Source organism: Pectinophora gossypiella, chromosome 23 (genome assembly GCF_024362695.1).
Source record: "Pectinophora gossypiella chromosome 23, ilPecGoss1.1, whole genome shotgun sequence".
In the NCBI taxonomy this organism is placed as follows: domain Eukaryota; kingdom Metazoa; phylum Arthropoda; class Insecta; order Lepidoptera; family Gelechiidae; genus Pectinophora; species Pectinophora gossypiella.
In genome coordinates this window covers 2988755-3009516 of record NC_065426.1, presented here as the reverse complement: position 1 = coordinate 3009516, position 20762 = coordinate 2988755, and the positions used below count along the sequence as shown (strand labels likewise).

Sequence of the window (20762 nt, the reverse complement as noted above, 5' to 3'; positions counted from 1 at the left end):
ATACTAAGCTGCATCATTGCTATGAGATGCACATCAGGCTCAGACTGGCTGAATACAAATACAAATCATTTATTTGTTAGAATATGGCAGGTATTACATTGTATGGAGATGTTTTATACATTTGAGATCGACATATTTGGCCGTTATTATCAGCATACAAATGTTAATTATAATATAAACTGAATATTTCTTTGTTATTTTCGTTTTAGTTAGTTTACTTAAAATTAAAGGCATGAATTACAATTATTATGTAGATAATTCTAACTGACAGGGTGTTAGAAACTATTACACCTGTCAAAAAATATTACAATTTCTTACCTTTCTCTTGTTGATTTTTCTGTATTTCTGATACATCTCCATCTATTAATCCTTTTGAATAGCATTTTCTATGTAATGCTATGTAATTTGAGGCCGGGTAAAATAAGGGATACGGTTTATAGTTCTTGAAATAATTTCCGATTCTATTTTCAATGGTACATGGGACACCTGAAAATATTTTTTAATGTTTCATTAGGTTATATAAATGTAGGTTAGGTAATTAGCCTACTTGATCCCACTGCTGGGCAAAGACCTCTGCTTAATTCCTCCACTCTTCTCGATGAGTGTTCAGGTCACATGTTTTATGGTGTTTCTGTAACCATCTTAAAGTAGCACCCAGTTAGTATCGACTCCAGCAAACGTGTCCCACCTAGTCACAGATCAATTTCTGTTTTTTCCCAACATCAATTATACCTGTTTTGGAGTGCCGTGTGGTAGATATTTAGAATACAGTTTATTCTTAAATATTATACTGGGTATATGTGTTTTGTCAATCACTGATTGTAAGTAAACTTGACTTCAAAAGAGAATCTATTTTAAATTTAGCTTTTTCAAATTGAGATTGCTCTATTTTAAATTAATTTTAAAAAGAAATGCTATTTACTTTGTTCAGGGGATTCCCCTTCGGGAAGTCTCGAATTAATTTTGTCTTATTGGATCAGACACGACAAAAGTGAATAAAATATAATGTAATGTTCTAAGAAATGACGTGTTGAGGTTATGTTTACATGTTACTTACCGCTATAATGTCTAAAAATAACATAATCTGATTCCTGTTTTTTCTCTAATATGCATTTTCTATAGATATTTGTACGTCCGGCAAATAATCTTCTCAAAAACATGATGGTTTTGTAAGTTGCACCACTTTAAAAATACCCTAACCTAAAATTTTTACTTTCTTTTATGTCCAATATTATAAAATGAGACTTTTATTTATTATTGCACATACGTATCACAAATTTTATTTTTGTATATATTATTACATAAATAGAGGTAAAATTAAAGAAGACTGGACATAATTGCTCTCAGATCTCGCTCTACAGAGCTGTCATAACAAAGTTATGTCATTTCGTTAAACTTTTTAAAGTGTTCTTTCATGGCAATGGACACTTGGGTATTTATCCGCTGAATTCATTTTTAAGTTTGGCTTGATTTAGAATAAACTTATGGATGCATTAGATTATAGCTCCGGCTTCGGCTGAAGCCTGTAATAGGCCAGGCTAGTTTTAATGGACACAATGGGCAGTCGATGATGATGTCGATTGCTCTATGGCAGTCAGTGATGGTGGGATCGTAGAGCAAAAGTGGGACATTCCAAGGACCATTCCTATTTTACAATAGGCTGTTCATTTTTTGTCCCGCCGCTGCCGTCCGTCCGCATTTCTTTATAATAACAGATTGTAACTAAGTAGGTAGGTAGGTACGTAAACACCAAATAGGTTTTGGTGTTCTGATGACTAAATAGGTATGTGTACGTAGGTACCTATATTAATTGCAGTCAATTACGACTATTTGTAGCACAATAACTTAATTCATTTAAAAATTACCGTTACTTACTTAATTGCCTAAAATGAAAAACAAAATAGGTACTTATTTTTGTGTTATAAGGCTAGGGCCTTATAAGTTGAATCTCATTTGAATCTTGATACGAATAAGGAAGAGTGTAAGTAGGTAGGTATGTTTTTCAGGTAGGTATTTAATGAGAGTCTTTCCAGGTTACGTTCCTCAAAAAAATATAGGTGGCGCTGTACAAATTTTTCTTCGCTAACCCTAATTACATGGATAAAAGACATAAGTAGTAAGCCATCTTTGTTGTTGGGTATAAATATTTTAAATAAAAACCCTTTTTATTACACCCAGGCACAATTACATCTTCCAGCCGTTATTATTCTGATCAAAATAAAGAGAACCAACATAATTTAAGCAACAATAAGGTAGGTATTTTTATATGTACCTACATAACTATGATTTTGCCATTACATTGTATTTTGGAATAATTATGTCCAGTAGTGAGAAAATAGGTAAGTAATTATCACGTTAAAGTGTACAACTTCATCCCACAACGCCATCTATATTGTTTTTGGTGAACTGGAAAGTCCCTCAATATAGTCACAAATGTAGGTACCTACCTACGTAGTTGAAATACACAATACAGGGTGTTAGTGATATCGTAACGAAAACTTTGAGGGGTGGTTCAGGCCATGATTCTGAGTTGATATCAAGTAGAAATTTCCGTCGCAAAAGTATGGATTGGAAAATAATTAAAAAGAAAAGAAAAATTTTCATGAATTTTTTGACACGAAATTCCACTTGATATCAACTCAGAATCATGGTCTGAACCATCCCCCTCAGTATTCGTTACGGTGTCACTAACACCCATACCTACTTATATGGCTACCGTATGTACTTGTACGGGGTGTAAGTGTCATCGTAACGAATACTGAGAGGGATGATTCATCTGATTATTCTGAGTTAATATCAAGTGGAATTTTCCATCGCAAAAGTATAGAATTGAAAATAATTTAAAAAAACAAAAAGAAAAACATGAATTTTGCGACGGAAAATTCCACTTGATTTTAACGCAGAATCATGGTCTGAATCAACCTCCTCAGTATTTGTTACGATGTCACTAACACCCTGTATAAGTAATATGATTAGTTGCATATTTATGTATGTATGACACATAAGTATCTGACTCTTAATCTTGCTGCAAGGTCACATTTAAAGTGTTTTCAAAATGTTTTTCGATCGTAAAAACTCGTGGCGTCGTGTAAGTAGGTAGGTAAGTATGCATAATATGTTATGCGTAGACAGCAAAGGTTAATAAAAGAACTAACAAAAACTATGTCTTTGGACATTTAAAAAAATATTATTATGTATATTTTAAAACTGTGTAACTGAAAATAAAATATCAACCCCTCACGTGCAATGTTATTTTTCGATAAACATATTAAAATTTATGGACAGACACACTATGGCAGGAAAAAAAGTGCCCCACATATGGGTCATGCACGTATGAGTTTTAAGTTTATCGCGTCATATATGTGGTTCATACACAGTGAACGTTTTAAAGGAGACCAGAATGAGAAGGAGAGAAGTATGTCAGGATCGTAGCAAATGGAATTCCATAGTCTACTAGTAGAGATGGATTACCAACCTCATCAACGCTGGACTCAGGGTTACTATTGAGCCGCCATAGGCCCTGCTTACCCCGGTGGGAAATCGGCGTGAGTTTATGTGTGTGTTTTTGTGTTAAAGGAGTGTTTCGTGAGAAAACGTGACCTCATCTAAAACATACGTAGGTATTGTGAAGGAAAGCCAAGTTTGTAACAAAAAAAAGCCTTTTGGAAGTTTCTTTGAATCATAGTTTCAGTCATATTTGGTGTTTGTTACTCAAAAGTGCTACTTGACAAGAAAGTTCTCATTTAATCAAAGTGAGAGCGCTCAGCGCTCCCCATTTGTCCGGCCAAGTAGTTAATGCCATTTACGCCAAATCTACAATCATCATCATCAATTTAAGAGCTACGCTCTTGTCGGTGTAGCATTTTCCATTCCAGTCTATCAAAGACAAATTCCTTGACTTCCCTATAAGACACGACGTTAACCTTTTCTTTAATCTATTCCATGTAAGCTCTTCTTGGTCTTCCCTTTCCTCTCATTCCTTCTATGAAGTCAAATCTACAATAAACAGCGTCAAAAAATAAAACATTTCATCATTTGCTTAAATATGGTTTGACGATAAGAATGACTTGACTCGAAATGGTTCGTATAATATTTAATTCACTGCTAATGCGTTACCCGTTTACTGCGGGAACATAGTTGTCACACTGTCGTGCGTTTATATTTTATAAACAAGATAATATAACAAACCACACATTTTCAATTCTTAAGTTACTTAAAAAACTTTAATAGCAAGTTTGGTATTAGCATTTTCTGCTAAAAGTTTGCGCTTCTTAAAATGACAGGCGTTTGTATCGATAATATTTTAATTACAATTTAATCTTCTTTTACGGTGTAAATTATGAGGTCGACATGACACATGTAACGACTACAAACTTACATTATGATGTAGTAGTAAGAGCCAGCGGGACCAACGGCTTAACGCGCCTTCCGAAGCACGGATCATCTTACATTCGGATAATCGAACATTAATTACTTCATGTTATGTTGTTAGTCTCCATAATAGGTAAGTACTGTGGGTGCGTACAGGGTGTTAGTGACATCGTAACGAAAACTTTAATGGGTGATTCAGAAAAAAAACACAAAAACAATCGTGAATTTTCCGAGAGGAAATTACAATTGTTATCAACTCAGAATTACTCGTATGGTTTGAATCATCTTCCTCAGTATTCGTTAGGGTGTCACTAACACTCAAATGTACCCGTATGGCTACCTGTAAGTACTTGTAAGGGGTGTAAGTGACATCGTAACGAATACTGAGGGGGATGATTCAGCTCATTATTCTGAGGGTTTTTTCATCGTAAAAGTTTATAATTGAAAATAATTTAAAATCTAAAAAAAAATCTTGAATTTTGCGACGGAAAATTTATTTAATACAAGTACTTAATTTACTTACTACTTACGTAATGTGATTTTAATTGACTCCTATTATAAAATGTCCGGAATGATAAGCTTGGAAGATTGTTAAGTATGTCACAAGATATAGTCAAGAATGGAAAGTGGGAATGTGGAATGTCGGGAAATTAGCAGTCTAATGCTTGCTGGAAAGATGGCGTGAAGTTACGTACACGACAACGATGAACTGAATATTAATACTGTTACGAATCACAGGTAACTTGCATCCGTTTGTAAACGTATTAGTTTTTACATCGAAACTGCTTGTTGATGTCAATAAAAAGTGAAACTGCATTGTAAAAAATAGGTATAAATAGTTTTAATTAATACACGGTAGGTTTAGAATAAATGCCTCCGAAGATCACAGTGTTGGTTGTCATTTCCATGATGAAGTAAACAAACGGCTTGTTAGCGTCGAAGCGAGGGGTTGACATCCTGTCAGCAAAGATGGCGGAGGTTGCCGCCGAAGCCACAGTCCCAGATTCAGTCACTTCTATATCAGCCTTATGCACAATAGCTGACACGAAGATCTGCTCCTGGCTCACCCTTTCAAACTTGGCTAAATCTGGTTCGAAGATGTCATAAACTCCCATCGAATTCAAGGGCTTATTCAAAACGACATTCGTGCTAATCTTGAATCTTGGTATCTGTACGTCCACGTCGGTTACACCAAATTTTTCCTCATCGTCTTTTAGTCTTTGCACAATGTCTACTAAGCTCACTTTAGCGAAATTCTGGTACATGTCCACTAGTTTTACTTTATTGTGTGGTAGGATTATGATCATTGAGTACTTATTGTCGTTCCCGTACGGCAGCTCCAGGACAAAAGCTTGCAAGTCTTTGATACTTGAGAAACGGTACGGGCCCCTGTTATACATCATGTTAACTTCACCTACGATCTGTTTATTCTCGTCAAAGAAAGGTTTCCTTGTCGTCTCAGTTTTATTGAACGGCAGTGTCCACAGTCCTTTAAAGGATATCACGTTGGTCAAAATCATTCTTGATTCGGCGAAATCTTCAGATCTCAATACATTAGACACTCTCCCGCCTCCGGAGTTCTGTATGTAGTTGTTAGCGATTCTTGCTGCCGAATTTGGGTCGTTAAAATCAATTACTTTAACAGACGCATCGAAGTCATTCTGCACGCTTCTCCTAAACTCAGGATACACAGCAAAATCGTCATCGAGGAACACGTAATTCTTGCTTGTCAACGTAACTCCGTTTGTAGTTGGGTCTAACACAGCCTTGGTCAGATCTCTGTAGCCCTTGACGACACTTGCAGGATTTTTGGGCAGTATGAACGCTCTTCTTACTTGTTTATAACTCTCCCCTGTCGCGCCAAGGGCCACTCCTGTCATGAGAGTCCAGATTCCGAAGGGCGATATGACGACGTGGCCGTCAGCTTCGGCTTGTGTGAAGTATAAGAGTTCGATGCTGAAATTTCTCGATCGCGCACTGAACTCGACATCGCATAAACACGATGATGCGGCAAGTAGGAAGGTGATTATGTGTAACATTGCGACGTGTGTCCTCGACCGTGGTCGGGTGCTGACTAACTATGTCATTATACGTGCGAGGCAAGATGATCAAGAAGCAAGACCAGTTCAACAGCTTTGTAATTGTTACTCTTTGGACTAATTCCAAACGATTTTCAGACCTATTATGTCTGTTATAAGGAAGTTTCCGCGTCGTTTCCCAATGCTTATTTACGTAGTGGAATATGTAACCGGTTGGACGTGAGGACATTTCATTTATTTATTATTGTACAGTTAGGTAGTGATTCCCAAACTATGGTATGACAATTGGTTGATTGTTTTGGATACATTATAGTAGGTAGGTATAGTAAGTAGGTAGGACAAAAGAGAGTAAATGATACATTAGAAGCGAATGTTGACGAATGTGAACGAAGCCGCCCAGCAGTTGCACGTAAGTAAGCTGTTTATGACATAACATAGCGTTACGCCTGTATCCCCAAAAGGGTAGGCAGATGTGTTTCGTATATACAATACATTCACTTGCCAGTTATGTTTAAGTCCAATGGAATAGGGGCGAGCCTAATGCCATCCTGGCTAAATGTTGCTATTTCTGTTTATGTTGTTTGTTATTTTTCAGTGTTTTAGAGGTAATAAGGTAGTTTCCAACTAGCCAAATCAGTTACTTTTTTAAACGTTAAAACACGAAATTACTATGGTATTTGTATGAAAAAGTGACCAGTGATTTCATAGAAAAAGGTGACTAAATGTCGCACCTATTATAACATTTTTCTATATTCAAATTCATAAATAAGTTAAAATGAATGTCTTTATTTAGGAATCAGAATTTAATAATTTATATTTTACCTGGGAACTTACCCAATTTGATAACCGAATTAGTACATTCGGACATTTTTTTTTTGGACATGACAGATAGTCTTGTGTATAAAATTAAGTGATAAAATAAGTAAGTATAAAAATACTTTAAACCAACTCGAAAACGTGTGCTAACTTTCTTCTTTGGAAATCTTTGTACGTTCCGAATACATAAAGTGTTTCCTTATTGGCTTTATTTTATACAGTTGAAATAAGTAGACTGACTGCTTTCTCTTTGTTCAGTTTTATCCTTTATGAGTCGGCTGGATTACGCCATTGCGTGTCTTTTGGTGACCAAAGTCGTCGTTGAAGGAGTATAGAGGTGAACGCGCCCCGAATAAGGAATATTACTACGTACGTATATACGTATATATACTAACAGCACCTGTGGTCTAGTGGTTAGAGTGTTAGGCTCACGATCTGAAGGTCCGGGTTCGATTCTCGGGACATCGTCGAAATCACTTTGTGAGACTGTCCTTTGTTTGGTAAGGACTTTTCAGGCTTGAATCGCCTGATTATCCGAAAAAGTAAGATGATTCCGTACTTCGGAGGGCACGTTCAGCCGTTCGTCCCGGCTATTAGCTGTAAAAACACCTCCACCAACCCGCAGTGGAGCAGCGTGGTGGAGTATGCTCCATACCCCCTCCGGTTGATTGAGGGGAGGCCTGTGCCCAGCAGTGGGACGTATGTAGGCTGTTTATGTATATATACGTATAGTATCTTCGCTCCCCACCAGCGGCTGTGCTAGGTATGGGTACCGCCGGGCACGGATCTAATTAGAATACGAAAATTATTGGTTCAGGTTGTAGCAGAGTACACTGGCCTTTCTTTCTGATCCTCGATCATTTCACGAAATTCTCGTTGTGAGGTGAATTACCAACTTCATCAACCCTGGTGTCAGGGTTTTTATTGATCCCCCAAAGGCCCCTGACATGGTTCATGTAACGACTACTTACTTACATCATTTAGTGGTAACGGCTTAACATGCCTTCCGAAGCACGGATCATCTTACTTTTGGACAATCAGGTTATCAGCCTGTAAAGTCCTAACCAAACTAGGGAGCACAAAGTAATTTTTGTGTCCCCACCGGAATCCGAACCCGGGACCTCCGGATCGTGAGCCCAACGCTCAACCACTGGACCACGGAGGCCGTATTTCCCGATTATAAATATATTTCCTAATTAATGCATAGTTTTCCTGTAACGTTAATAGGAATCGTGATTTGTCTAGAACTTTGCCTAGTAGTGGTCATCCGTCTATGACCCTATGAGTCTAAACACGTTACTAGGAAATATTATTACTAGGTACCTATTATAATCGCATATGCAATGTTGAATAGCCTCCATGGTCTAGTGCTTAGAGCGTTGTGCTCACGATGTGGAGGTCCCGGTTCGATTGCCGATGGGGACATGGTCAAAATCACTTTGCAGCTAATCCTATCACAGGTTTCGGTCTTTTTGGGTTGTTACTGAAACACTGCATTCATAATCATAATCATTTATTTGCTTAAAACATGGTATTTTAACATGCTAAAAAGTGTAAATAAGTACACCATGTTTAAAAACAATTTAAAGACAATTTATCGTGTTAACGCTTTCTTGGATCTGTTTTGGATAGTGGTGTATAATAGCTGTAAGTAAGAACGTATAATAATAAATAAATAAATAAGTATAATAGAGTTACGAAAGCACAATATAAAGCGAAGGATGGTGGTAGGGCTGGCAGAGGAAGACCTAGAAGGACATACATTGACCAAATTGGAAATGTCCTTAGAAAAGTTTCAGTACGATCGGATCTACTCTGAACCGGCGTGCGTGTATGAAACGATTGATGAACGTGGAGGAAGCAAGAGAAAGGTGTCAGGATCGAAGCAAATGGAATTCCATAGTCTCTGTTTACTCCTGTGGGAAATAGACGTAAGTTAATGTATGTATGTACCTAGTAAGAAACTTTTAGTTTTAGTAATTATGTCAGCTCAGTAATTATGTCAAGGTCTGCCAAAGAGCGATTGAACGTAGTGTGTTAGGTGTCAAATGAATTGATCGAGTCCGAAACACAACACTGCGTTCAAAAACAGGAATTGCTGATGATGGACGATTGGGCCAGACATGTTTGTCGCATGCACCCTGAGCGGTGGGCACAGATCGTCGCGCATTGGGTGCCTCGTGACGGGTACAGGCGTCGTGGTAGACCTCGAAAGAGATGGCGTGACGACTTGGACGCTTATCGGAGGGACTGGCCGGAGTACGCACAGGACCGCGAAAAATGGAAGAGGAAGGGGAGGCCTTTGCCCAGCAGTGGGATCTTGTAGGCTAGATTAGATTAGAATTATGTCAGCTAGTACCAACTACAGCTCTACCAACTGGGCTACTATGTCTCAAATGCCAGTCCCAGTCCACTATAGAATACAATAAAACGCAGATAACATTAGTAAATCAGAAATCAGAATCATTTATTCAACGTAATTATCATGGATAAACTTGTTGAAGGTCAATGTAACATTTTTGAATTTACGTCATTTCGCAAGGTGTTATGGCTGAGGAGAAGAAATGACAAGAAACTGCAATAGCAGCTCATCTTTTAAAAACCAATGGTACATATTACAAGTTATTCTAAAGGAACACATATTGGTATTAAGTATTAAGTACATCACTAACCCGAATATAGCGACGAGTATTGTGTTTGGGAATTCCTTCACACGGTTAGCATTCAAGGTCCGGACACAATGTGTGTACGAATTTTTTTGCTGCCACTTCCCAATGGGGCACTATGACCTCAAATTGATCTTATTTGTGTTTTTCTTTGTTTCTTTTGAGTTGGGCTTTGTTTCGGTGTCTGTGTGGTGACGTCATAATACAATTGGGTCGTGTACTAGCTTCAAGATAAATTATGGAATTCTGATTGCTAAATAAAGGAACTAATGAAAACTATTTTCTTTTTTCGATTTAACAACAACAACAACAAACACTATTGCACTTTAATCATATTAAAAATACATTAGGTATTATAATTAAGTACATAGGTGGTACAACAGACGGCCTTATTGCTAAGGTGGCAATCTCTTCCAGGCAACCTTTAGGTATTAACTTATTTATGAATAAAAAAGTCAAGAAAATAGTAATTATTTTGTCATTTTATTACGTTTTTCTATCACGTCACAGTGTGCTTTTTCATACGAATTCCATAGTAATTTCGCATTTTGACGTTTAGAAAAAAGTAACTGTTTGACTAGATAGACACTGGAGATATTAATGCCCATATAGCCTATGGACAAATATCATTTACAATCAGCAGTAGTAAGCCCAGCCCAGGGCTAAAGCAATGATTTTCGAATTTGTTTTCGAATTCATGTTTGGATCGTTTATAAATGATTACCACGTGCTCAGCGGTGAAGAAAAACGTCGTGAGGAAACCCACACTTACGAGAAATGCGTTTCGGTTATGTTACCTAACCTGTGTAGGTATTGGGCTGGTTTTCCCTTCGCGGATTGGACGGTCAGACAGGCAGTATAGTCGCTGCTGTAAAAAACCGGACTTTTGACTAGTCATTTATTTTAAAGGTTCCGAACCAAAAGGAAAAACGGAACCCATATAGGATCACTTTTTTGTCCGTCCGTCTGTCTGTCAAGACCTTTTTCTCGGAAACGCGCGGAGGTATCAAGTTGAAATTAACATGTAATACTTATATAGGTATGCGGTCTTATGAAGCTGTATAAAAACCAAGCTTCTAAATCAATGCAAGCCAAAGATATGTCTGTTTTTGCATGTATTTTAACTTAACGCGCCAGCGCCGCGCAAGCTCGGTGTTCGGCAGCCGGCCAGCGCGGGCGTCGCGTCGCCGCGGCGGCGTAGACGTCGCGCAGTCGCTGGCATGACGACGACGCTCGAAAGACGCTAGTGTGGGGGGGTCTCTTAGATACTTCTCCTAGATACGGATGTGTATTTACATTTGGGCTGAAACCAACTGAGGAAGGTTGAGGTTCTCACCCAGTTAAAACACAAGCCTGAGGGTATTCAGGGCATGAACATTGGCTCAGGGCGTTCTCTGAGAGTATAACGTCGTAGGAAGGAAAACAAAACGAGGCATACGTTTACGTATCACATACATTTTCTACACACGTGGGTAACCTTAATGATAGCGGTAATTCCAAATTGAGAAATACGTCAGCGGAACTTGTTTGATGGCAACCTAATTAGTATAACGTCACAGATGATGGAAACAGGGAAGATATGCCCTCAGCACAAATTAGACACACACACACACACGCGAGTCCACACAAGACGTATTTTCTGCCTGGACCGCTACATAGATTTACCCGCCTCCTTTGCGTAGTACCTAACACAAGGAGCTCACTAGGGAGTGTTTTCGCGATACCAAAGAAGCAATGAACGATGTGGAAAGTAATAAAATGCGATCGTTGCCTCCTGTAATATGATCGTTTTGTGCATATCTTGGTCCCATCGGCTATGCTCCCGAGGCATATTTTTATAATAAGAAACCTGTAGTATAGGTACGGTCACGAGCATTAGTATGTACACTTTGGTACCATGTCACATTAACTTTTTTGACAAGTTGAACTGTAAGTCTCACTAAATGTCAAATATGTTAGTGCGACAGTCCTAAAGTGGGTATATTATATTGCCCATGACTGTACTTACATAATTGGCCAGTATCCTAGGTCAAAGATAAATTATAAAATTCTGATTAAAAAAGTACTAAATAACAGGACAGATCTAAAAAAAATACAAAACACGTTTTCTTTTTTGTATTTAACTTATTTATGAATTTTAAAAAAGAAAAATGTAATAATAATTGCGGCAATTTGTCAGGTTTTTCTATGACGTAACAGGTTCCTTTTTCACACAAATTCCATAGTAGTTTCGTGTTTTGACGTTTAGTAAAAAGTAACTGATATGACTAGTTGGAAACTACTCTGTTATGACTTTTTTTAATTACCACTCTATGTGACAGACTACGGAAGGCCCGTCACTCCTTCGGCGTAAAAATTTGCAAAGTCAAGGGGGTCTAAATAGGTCACATTGAAGCAATGATGGAGTTTCGAGGCTACGTTCCCCAAAATGAATAAACGAATGTAATAGAATATAGCCTTCGCTTTGAAAACTAGCCAAGTTAGAATTTAGGCTACAATATATTATTATCTTAAGTTATAAGAATAAATTATATTTTATATTGTTATAAATAAATTTCAGGACTGACCATTGAACTTGGCACCTATTTAGTACTCACTTCTTTTGTCGTTGAAGTCAACAATCAAGGCATCGGTATATAATATTGCACTTAAAGGTTGCCTGGAAGAGATTGCTACTTAGCAATAAGGCCGCCTATTGTACTCATTCTATTTCTCTTTTGTTTTGTAATTTGTTTTTTCCTGTTTGTGCAATAAAGTATTTGTTATGTTATGAACTTGGCTGTCATTTAACATTTATGTTTTTGTTGAGATTTTTATTACACCACATAGTATGAACACCGCCTACATTAATGATATGGCCAAACGTCGATTGAAATATCATTAAACGTTGACGTTTCGACGACATGAAATACGACCATTTTATGAAATGGTCGAACACGTCATGAAATTATCAACTCTAAGATCTGGCTACGACATCTACATAAACAGCTTTAAGTATAAGCATGTAGTAAGTAAATTAGCAGTGTATTCAATGACCACAAACAATTAGCACGCTCCTTTGTTGTAACATTCCACCTGTATGCTGAGATAATAACAGTCTTTATTATACACATCCAAGCGTATTTTTTTGCATGTACTTTGACCATTTGATAATCAAGTTTTACAATTTGTTTACAGACTATTCTTTGCTTGTTACATGCTTAGAGTAATAATTGTTCTTTTTTGTTACGAGTATCTATAGGCATAGGATAACGGAATGTTTCTGTAGTCATAGCATGCTGGGCGCGACAGGCAAGCATTTTTGAATAATCGCTTAGTAATACTTAATGAATATTTATTCGTATATATATATAAAAATTTAAAAAATATTTAAAAATATCGTGAATTTTGCGTCGGAAAATTCCACTTGATATTAACTCAGAATCATGGTCTGGATCATCCCCCTTAGTATTCGTTACGATGTCATTAACACCCTGTATACCACTTCTCACCAGCTATGTTTGAGTCCCAAGCCTTGGGTATACATGAGATTTGATAACTCATTGACATTGCGATTGACAATACATGATCGCGTCGTGGCAACATTTTACATGAAGATGTTTAAATGTTGGGATAATAATTACTTGGGCGGAAGGCAAGAGGGAAACCAAGAAAGAAAGAAAGAAACATTTATTATTTAGGACACCACAGACACGGATTACATTATATATACGCTGTAATGACATCACATCAGAAGTCAACGCACACACGAAATATTTTCTATATAGAAACATGGAAAACGAACACAGAAACTTATACCTAAATTAAAATGTGACGTCATGTCGGCTTACCCATGTGTAGTGGATGGTGTCCCGTATAAAAGGTCCTCACTCAGCTTATGCCGCGGCGTGAGCCGCGACGCTGGTATTCTGTGAGACCTACTGCCCTATTTTTCCCTAAAAAGTAGCATGGGAAATGCTGCACCGACAAAAGCGTGCCTCTGAAATTGATGATGATGAATAATTACTTAATTTGCGACCATGGCCGTGACCGCGAGACCTGAAATTATCTCGTGACATAATAGTTAAAAAAATATGTTATGTTGTTATTGTTGTCAACCGCAGAATGCGGCAGTGTGTAGTATACGTAAATGTGTAGACTTTTAACAGAAGACAAGTAAGTACAAAAATGTTTTTGTTACACTAAACAACAACAGACAATACCGGTTTCATACCGCGTTATTATCACGGATATGAGACTCCCGATATTTCAACACTGTTGCAAGTGCCATGATCATAGGACGACAAAAATCGGGAAATATATCATTATACTTAGAATATCATTAAACTCAGAATCATGGTCTGAATCATCCCCCTGAGTATTCGTTACGACGTCACTAACAACCTGTATTATCGGGGTGAATATCGGAAGTCTCATATAACCCTGGTAACAACGCGGTAAAAATCGGGTATTATGTGTTTTAATTACGTAATAACCGCGTAAACTTCAAACATTTTTTTTGACGTAACTTATGGTACATTTGCCGCAAATGGCATTAACTACTTAGCCGGAGATATGTAAGCAATAGTTTTTCCATGACAAAAGTATATTTTATGTGATTACAAACGTATTTGCGAACATAGTAAGGAAGGGACACTCCCCGTCCCGCGCCAAAACCAGCTTGGAGCGAGCTTGTTTGCCTCACCCCCTATGGGGTTCACTGTTAGTCCTGCTGATGGTAGGTTTCTATGTAAATAACGAATAAATAACTGAATTATCCAAAATTCATCTTCATAAAAAACGCATCCGTCTGAGTTATTTAATAAGAAATGAAAAGAAAAAAACAAGGATTTAATTTAAGTGTCTATTGTATAATTTCGGCAAAATACTCACATCTTCGTGGACGAGTCACGAATTATAAGTTTTTATCTTTAAGAATAATTATTTAACCATGGACAAGTGATAACTTACGTGCGAATACTAAAACTTGATATTCTTTAGGGTTCAACACGCGAATGTTCGAAACCCCTAAACATTTATTTCTGTTTCACGCGGAAAATAGTTTGGTACCTGGTACGAAAAAGAGGTATGGCAACTGACTGTGTGTTATCTTTTCCAATGTCAAGGCTTTTCCCAAACGAGTAGGTAAGTAAAGTGTCAACATGTTGTCTTTGATTACTTGTGGCTCTGCCCACCTCTTAGGGAATACAGGCGTGATTTTTTTGTATGTATGCAGCACACTAATAACACGACCAAACGAACTTGATGAATTAACTTGATAGCACCAACGGGATACAAACAGCGAGATGCCTATTTGATTCGCCCGGGTTATAATTCGTCGCTGACGTAGCTAACTGCCGTATCTCAAATTTTTGGCGGATCTGATTTGCATCGTATACTGTTGTAATAAGACACAAATTATTTTAGCAGAAAATTTCAGGTACGTCTGTTTGCAAAATCAGCCACGAATTCGTTCATTCACTTTAAAATTAACAACTGTCAATCATCCATCCCTTTCGTTTTCGGTGGATAAGTGGATAAAAAGACAGGCATAATTTAAAATAAAATAAGAAAATGCCTGCAGGAATCAGGGTCAGTGCTTTTTATTTCTTTTGTAAGATAATAATTATACGGAACCCTAATTGAGCGAGATTCACACTTCGCTTTCTTTTTTACAACACGGAACTATCGTACCTTTAAATAATTGTTGTATTATAGCGAAATATAAAAGAAAAAAATATTGGGCGGTTTTATTGCAAATAATTATAAAGGTCCATGGGACATATCAATCTACCATAAAAATAATTATGTTTTTATAGTTTTTTGAAAACCATTGTCGGAGATGAATGAACTTTGTTATAAAAAAACAGAACTTGACACCTTTTCCTTATAAATGTTTTTTTTTGTACTCATCGACGTCTCAAAATAAATAACCGCAACGGTAAGCACATTAGAAGCTGACACAGAGGAAACAAATATATTTATAAGTAAGTATAATCCTTTAAAAAAATCGGAATGTGTTGAATTGCAAGTAGGTAGCTACACTTATAGCAAAATAAATTATTTATAATTAATGCAATTAAAACAGCACCAGCAAAAACTTAGAAAAAAGTTAAATAAAATTAAAGTTTATTTTTAATTAGGTATAACTTACAAACTTATTTATAAAATGAACACTTTGTACGTACTTACGAATAAACTTAAATCTACACGATGGCGGGATCACTATAAATACCTTCAAACAAAATGACGTTCGTTTTTCTATCTAAGATGAGGAACACGAATTCTTTGTTCGCTTCGAATCTTTGGCCGAGGATCCTGTCTTCTAAACCGACAACAGTCGCGGCCGCAGCCACTGTTCCCTCTTCTGTCACTTCAATCTCCACATTCTGTATTGTCTTTGACACATACAATGGACTGTCTGAAACTCCTGGTAATTGCGCTGACTTAATGTCGAATATCGAATGAATTCCTGTGTACTGCAGAGGCGGTATCAAATCCGTTTGGGACGATATTTTGAAGCGTGGAATGTAGCAATCGATCTGCGGCAAATTCCCTCCAATTTTAAACTCAGACATCCAATCCAGGTTTTGGTTTGCCAAATTGTTCAGCAGCTTCTTCAAAGGCATTCCATCAAACGGTAACAATATTAGCATAGAAAATCGCTCGTCCTTCCCGTAAGTCATTTCTAAAATCTGTGCTCCGATTTGTACTGAATCTCCAAGACTATGGGGTGCTTTATGGTACATCATGTTCACTGATCCTATAGTTTTACCCTGGGAGTTGTAGAATGACTCCTCTTTGGTCTGTGTGGGATCAAAAGGGTAAGTCCAACTGGCTTTGAAATACAAAGCATCAATAAGAATCATCCTTAGATCATCAAGTAAACTTGGTTGCACAGCATTTGTGATTCTGCCGTCTGTTGCCAGGCAGATGTAGTAGTTGATATCCTTGGCAAGCTTTGTGGTGTCAGTGGCATTGACAATGTAAACATCTGTGTTGTACGACAAGGCAGATTGGCAAAATTCCGGATGTATATCAAGAGAACAGTCACTGAACATTGCAGTCTGTCCTTTCAAGGTCACATCAGGGTTGTTGCTCTTAAGAATATTCTTCAAGGCCATATGCATCGCCTGTGTCGACCTTAAATCCGTCGGCAGACGAAGTTCTGTCATCAATTCCTGGAACGTATCTCCAGCTGATCCTTCAGCTAGTAAGGAAAAAACACTCCATACTGATAGAGGTGATATGGCGATGTTTTTGTTTCCAAAATTCTCTTGGAATGCGTAGGTGTTGTCTAGTAGCTTTAGGGCGAACTTGTTTATCCCCGAGAAATCCAAGTCGGTCGGCGCGGTGCCCGCTAGGCTCACAAACGTTGCGGCAATTAGAGCCTTTAACATTTTCTCGATCGCGTCTCACTATTGTGGATAAAAACAGATAATCGCCTTCTCACGTGTTCGTGTTACAATGGTTGGGAGGTGACTGGTTGACTATCGTTAGACGCGGTGATTTAAGAGGTGTATTCGAGGCTGTTTATGTGAAGCATTTATATGGGAACGTTGCGGATTCTGTAGTACAATTGATGGGTAAAGCGTTTGCCGTTTTGCGACAAGTTACATGGAAGAATTATGGTTTTCTTTGTGAAATTCATATTGATTGGATCTGAACTGAAGATAACCGTTATTAATTATTGTGTGCATAGATGAGAGTATCTTATTACAATTCAGTTTTTTCCAATGAGTAAGTTATTTGTCTAATTTGTTTAAATGTAGTAGCTTCGAAAAGAAATAATATTGGCTTGGTGACCTCGTATGCTCCCGTATTAAAAGTAACATATTATTCATCAATTAATGTGGCCATCACACTTGCCTGCCTCTGTTCCCCAGCTTTGTTATTTATTATTATGGTGCGTAGCAATAGGTGATAAGTACAGTTTTTATACTATTTTGGCCGCGGCTTCGCTCTCCTTTCGTTCGTTGTGTCGTTTCGTTTCTTCGAATCCTTTAGCCAACTCCCTCCTATACTCTTGGGACATTAAAAGACTGAAACATGCGAATGTACTTACGGACTAATGGACAATGCAGCGCTGGCTGTATAGTTGAAAACAGTGAAAATAACAGAACAAATCTGATAATAGTCTAGCGACTGATGACAAGGCCAAAAAAAATCAAATCTAGCCTACAAGCTCCTACTGCTGAGCAAAGGCCTCTTTCTCTTTCCATTTTTCGCGGTCCTGTGCTCCGGTCAGTCTCTCCGGCAAGCATCCAAGTTGTCACGCCATCTCTTTCGAGGTCCACCACGACGCCTGTACGCCTGTGTGTGTAGTGATTATTATTTTCTTTTAAATAATAATAGACTCGCGTTTGACCATAATCTCACCTGATAGTAAGTGACGATGTGGTCTAAGGTGGACCACGATTACCTAGGAAATGCCTATTCACTCTAGCCTTGAAGCCTTGATTAACGAGTAGGAAAAACAGACAACGGCAGAAGGTTCCAATCGTGCGCTGTTCGCATCAAAAAGGAAGAGGCGAAACCCCACCAACAAGAGCGCAGCTCTTAAATAATGAAAGAGAGAAATAAATATTTTTATATCGAAGGGTTTTAACAGTAGTTAAAACACAGTACAGTACAGTAGTTAGTGTAGTTACATGAGTCATGTCAGGGGCCTTTGGCGGCTCAATAACAACCCTGATACCAGGATTGATGGTAGTGGTAATCCAAGTCACAATCCACACGATAAGAAGAACAGTAAGTAACACTTTTAAGACAGAAAGACTGGAGGAGATCCGACAAAAAGTGTTACGTTTCGTTACGTTATTATCAATGACCTCATGCAGGATTGAAGATAACGAAATACGAGTAACTAAGTATATTCTTTACTGAGATGACATTATTTTAATTTGCACGCAAACGTATCTATGACCTCAGATTCATAGATAAAACAACATGCCTACACTCACAAAACCACTTTTTGTGTCACCACATAACTTAATAAAGTAATTACAGGAACATTGTGTATTTTTCCCACATTGTACTTTTTCATTGTTAGAATTCAAACGACTACACGATACAGAATTTAGTTTTGAAGTCGACGATTTCGATTGAAGTCATTTTGAAGTGCAATAAACCGTTTTATAATAACACCAGCGACTGCACCGGCTTCGCTCGGGTGCAATGCTGAGGAAAAAATGAAATTATTTACGACATCACATTAAAAACCTCAAAATAACAGTATATCTCCACTATTTAATGGATGTTATTATACATATAAACCTTCCTCTTGAGTCACTCTATTTATTAAAAGAAACCGCATCAAAATCCGTTGCGTAGTTTTAAAGATTTAAGCGTACATAGAGATATAGGGACAGAAAAAGCGACTTTGTTTTATACTATGTAAGTGATAATAAAGGGTTAGTGTGTGTAGTCAATTAAATTAAATTATAAAATATTTATTGAAAATTGTTATTTATTTGTATTATATTGCGTGCAATCATCATATTGTTTGCCTTGTGTAGGTAATATAATTAATTAGTTATTTTATTAATAGCTATCAATATGTTTATAGAGGAATTATCCTTTATGTGATTTCTCGGTAGGTAACTTTGATGTAATTTGCAAATTGAAGAGCTGGTTAGTTGTATTATTGCTTCATGTGTTTTGTTTTATTAGGGTTCCGTAGCTAAATGGAAAAAAACGGAACCCTTATAGCTTCGTCATGTCTGTCTGTTTGTCCGTCAGTTTTTTAGTTAAATATAAATTTATTTATGTAGGTATATTTTATGATCTAGTGTCCCACCTTTTAGGAACTTGATAAACAGATATTATAAGAAATATAAATTATTTATTATAAAAGGACGCCACACACAAAGACAATAACATCTCATCTCATGATCATAAAGTGGTGGTGGACGTCCTGAGCTAAAAGGGCCTCACTCAGTACAAGTCGCGGCGTGAACCACGACGCTGGTATTATGTGGACCCAGGACACGAACGTCCTGTTTCATAAATATGCTTTAATACTTGTACATAGATTATATATTACCAAATTACTTAAAATAGAATTATAAATATAAACACAGCATCATGGCACGGATCGTAAGGGTAGGCAGAGGTGTAAAGCATATACTCCTTGCCAGTTATGTATTTTTTTTTGACGTGACTTATTGTAGATTTGCCGCGGATGGCATTAACTACTTGGCCGGACAAATGGGGAACGCTGAAGGCTCTCACCCGGTACAAAATTTAAGACAACAGGCCTGAGGGTGCCCAGTTGGGCGCGAAGCTCGGCTCAGGGCGTCGTCTGAGAGGAAGAATATTTGAGAGAATTAATTACATACGCGGCGCGATCACGCACACGTTTGATATGGGCCGTGAAAGTTAGACGTCTATCTAAGTTATGTAAAAATCCCAAAAAGATATATAAAACCCGTACATTTTTGTTAAGTACATTTATTTGATATTATTATCATGTAGGACACAACGGAGGAGCTCGGTGGCGCAGCGGTAAACGCGCTCGGTCTGCGATTGTTGAATGTAAGCAACTTTCGCAAAGGCCGGTCATAGGATGAGCGACCACAAAAAAAAAGTTTCCTTCTCGAGCTCCTCCGTGCTTCGGGACGCACGTTAAGCCGTTGGTCCCGGCTGCATTAGCAGTCGTTAATAACCATCAATCCGCACTGGGCCCGCGTGGTGGTTTAAGGCCCGATCTCCCTATCCATCCATAGGGAAGGCCCGTGCCCCAGCAGTGGGGACGTTTATGGGCTGATGATGATGTAGGACAAAAGTTTAGTAGTCACTGTGGTCCTGTGACAGGGCTTGCTTCTCAAACGGGGAGCGCCGGTTCGAATTCCGATACCGTATTTGCCCCAATGAGCTATTAATTTATCTT

General features: G+C 37.8%; 3 protein-coding genes across 4 annotated transcripts in view; all 3 read right to left on the bottom strand.

Moving 5' to 3' along the window:
• LOC126377327 (ATP-dependent RNA helicase DHX30-like) overlaps window positions 1-1371 on the bottom strand; it is a 28807-nt gene extending 27436 nt beyond the window's left edge. Inside the window, exons 1-2 of one of the 2 annotated variants that reach the window (XM_050025011.1) lie at window positions 1058-1371; window positions 319-486 (exon numbers count right to left, since the gene is read on the bottom strand). In XM_050025011.1, the coding sequence (XP_049880968.1) occupies window positions 319-486; window positions 1058-1160 (271 nt within the window). In that variant the 5' untranslated portion in view covers window positions 1161-1371. Of the gene's footprint in view, window positions 1-318; window positions 487-732; window positions 799-1057 lie in introns of those variants that run through there. The other variant, XM_050025012.1, reaches the window with a different exon arrangement.
• A 3816-nt stretch (window positions 1372-5187) lies between these two features.
• LOC126377369 (serine protease inhibitor 77Ba-like) lies at window positions 5188-6462 on the bottom strand. Its single transcript, XM_050025096.1, has one exon. The coding sequence runs from the start codon at window positions 6408-6410 to the stop codon at window positions 5217-5219; it is 1194 nt and encodes a 397-aa protein (XP_049881053.1). The 5' UTR covers window positions 6411-6462; the 3' UTR covers window positions 5188-5216.
• A 9521-nt stretch (window positions 6463-15983) lies between these two features.
• Window positions 15984-17439, bottom strand: LOC126377370 (serine protease inhibitor 77Ba-like). Its single transcript, XM_050025097.1, has one exon. The coding sequence runs from the start codon at window positions 17269-17271 to the stop codon at window positions 16078-16080; it is 1194 nt and encodes a 397-aa protein (XP_049881054.1). The 5' UTR covers window positions 17272-17439; the 3' UTR covers window positions 15984-16077.
• Window positions 17440-20762: the final 3323 nt, after the last annotated feature.

What these genes read in the sequence shown, in the direction of transcription:
- LOC126377369 (XM_050025096.1), bottom strand. Translation starts at nt 6,410, where the DNA reads ATGTTACACATAATCACCTTCCTACTTGCCGCATCATCGTGTTTATGC.
- LOC126377370 (XM_050025097.1), bottom strand. Translation starts at nt 17,271, where the DNA reads ATGTTAAAGGCTCTAATTGCCGCAACGTTTGTGAGCCTAGCGGGCACC.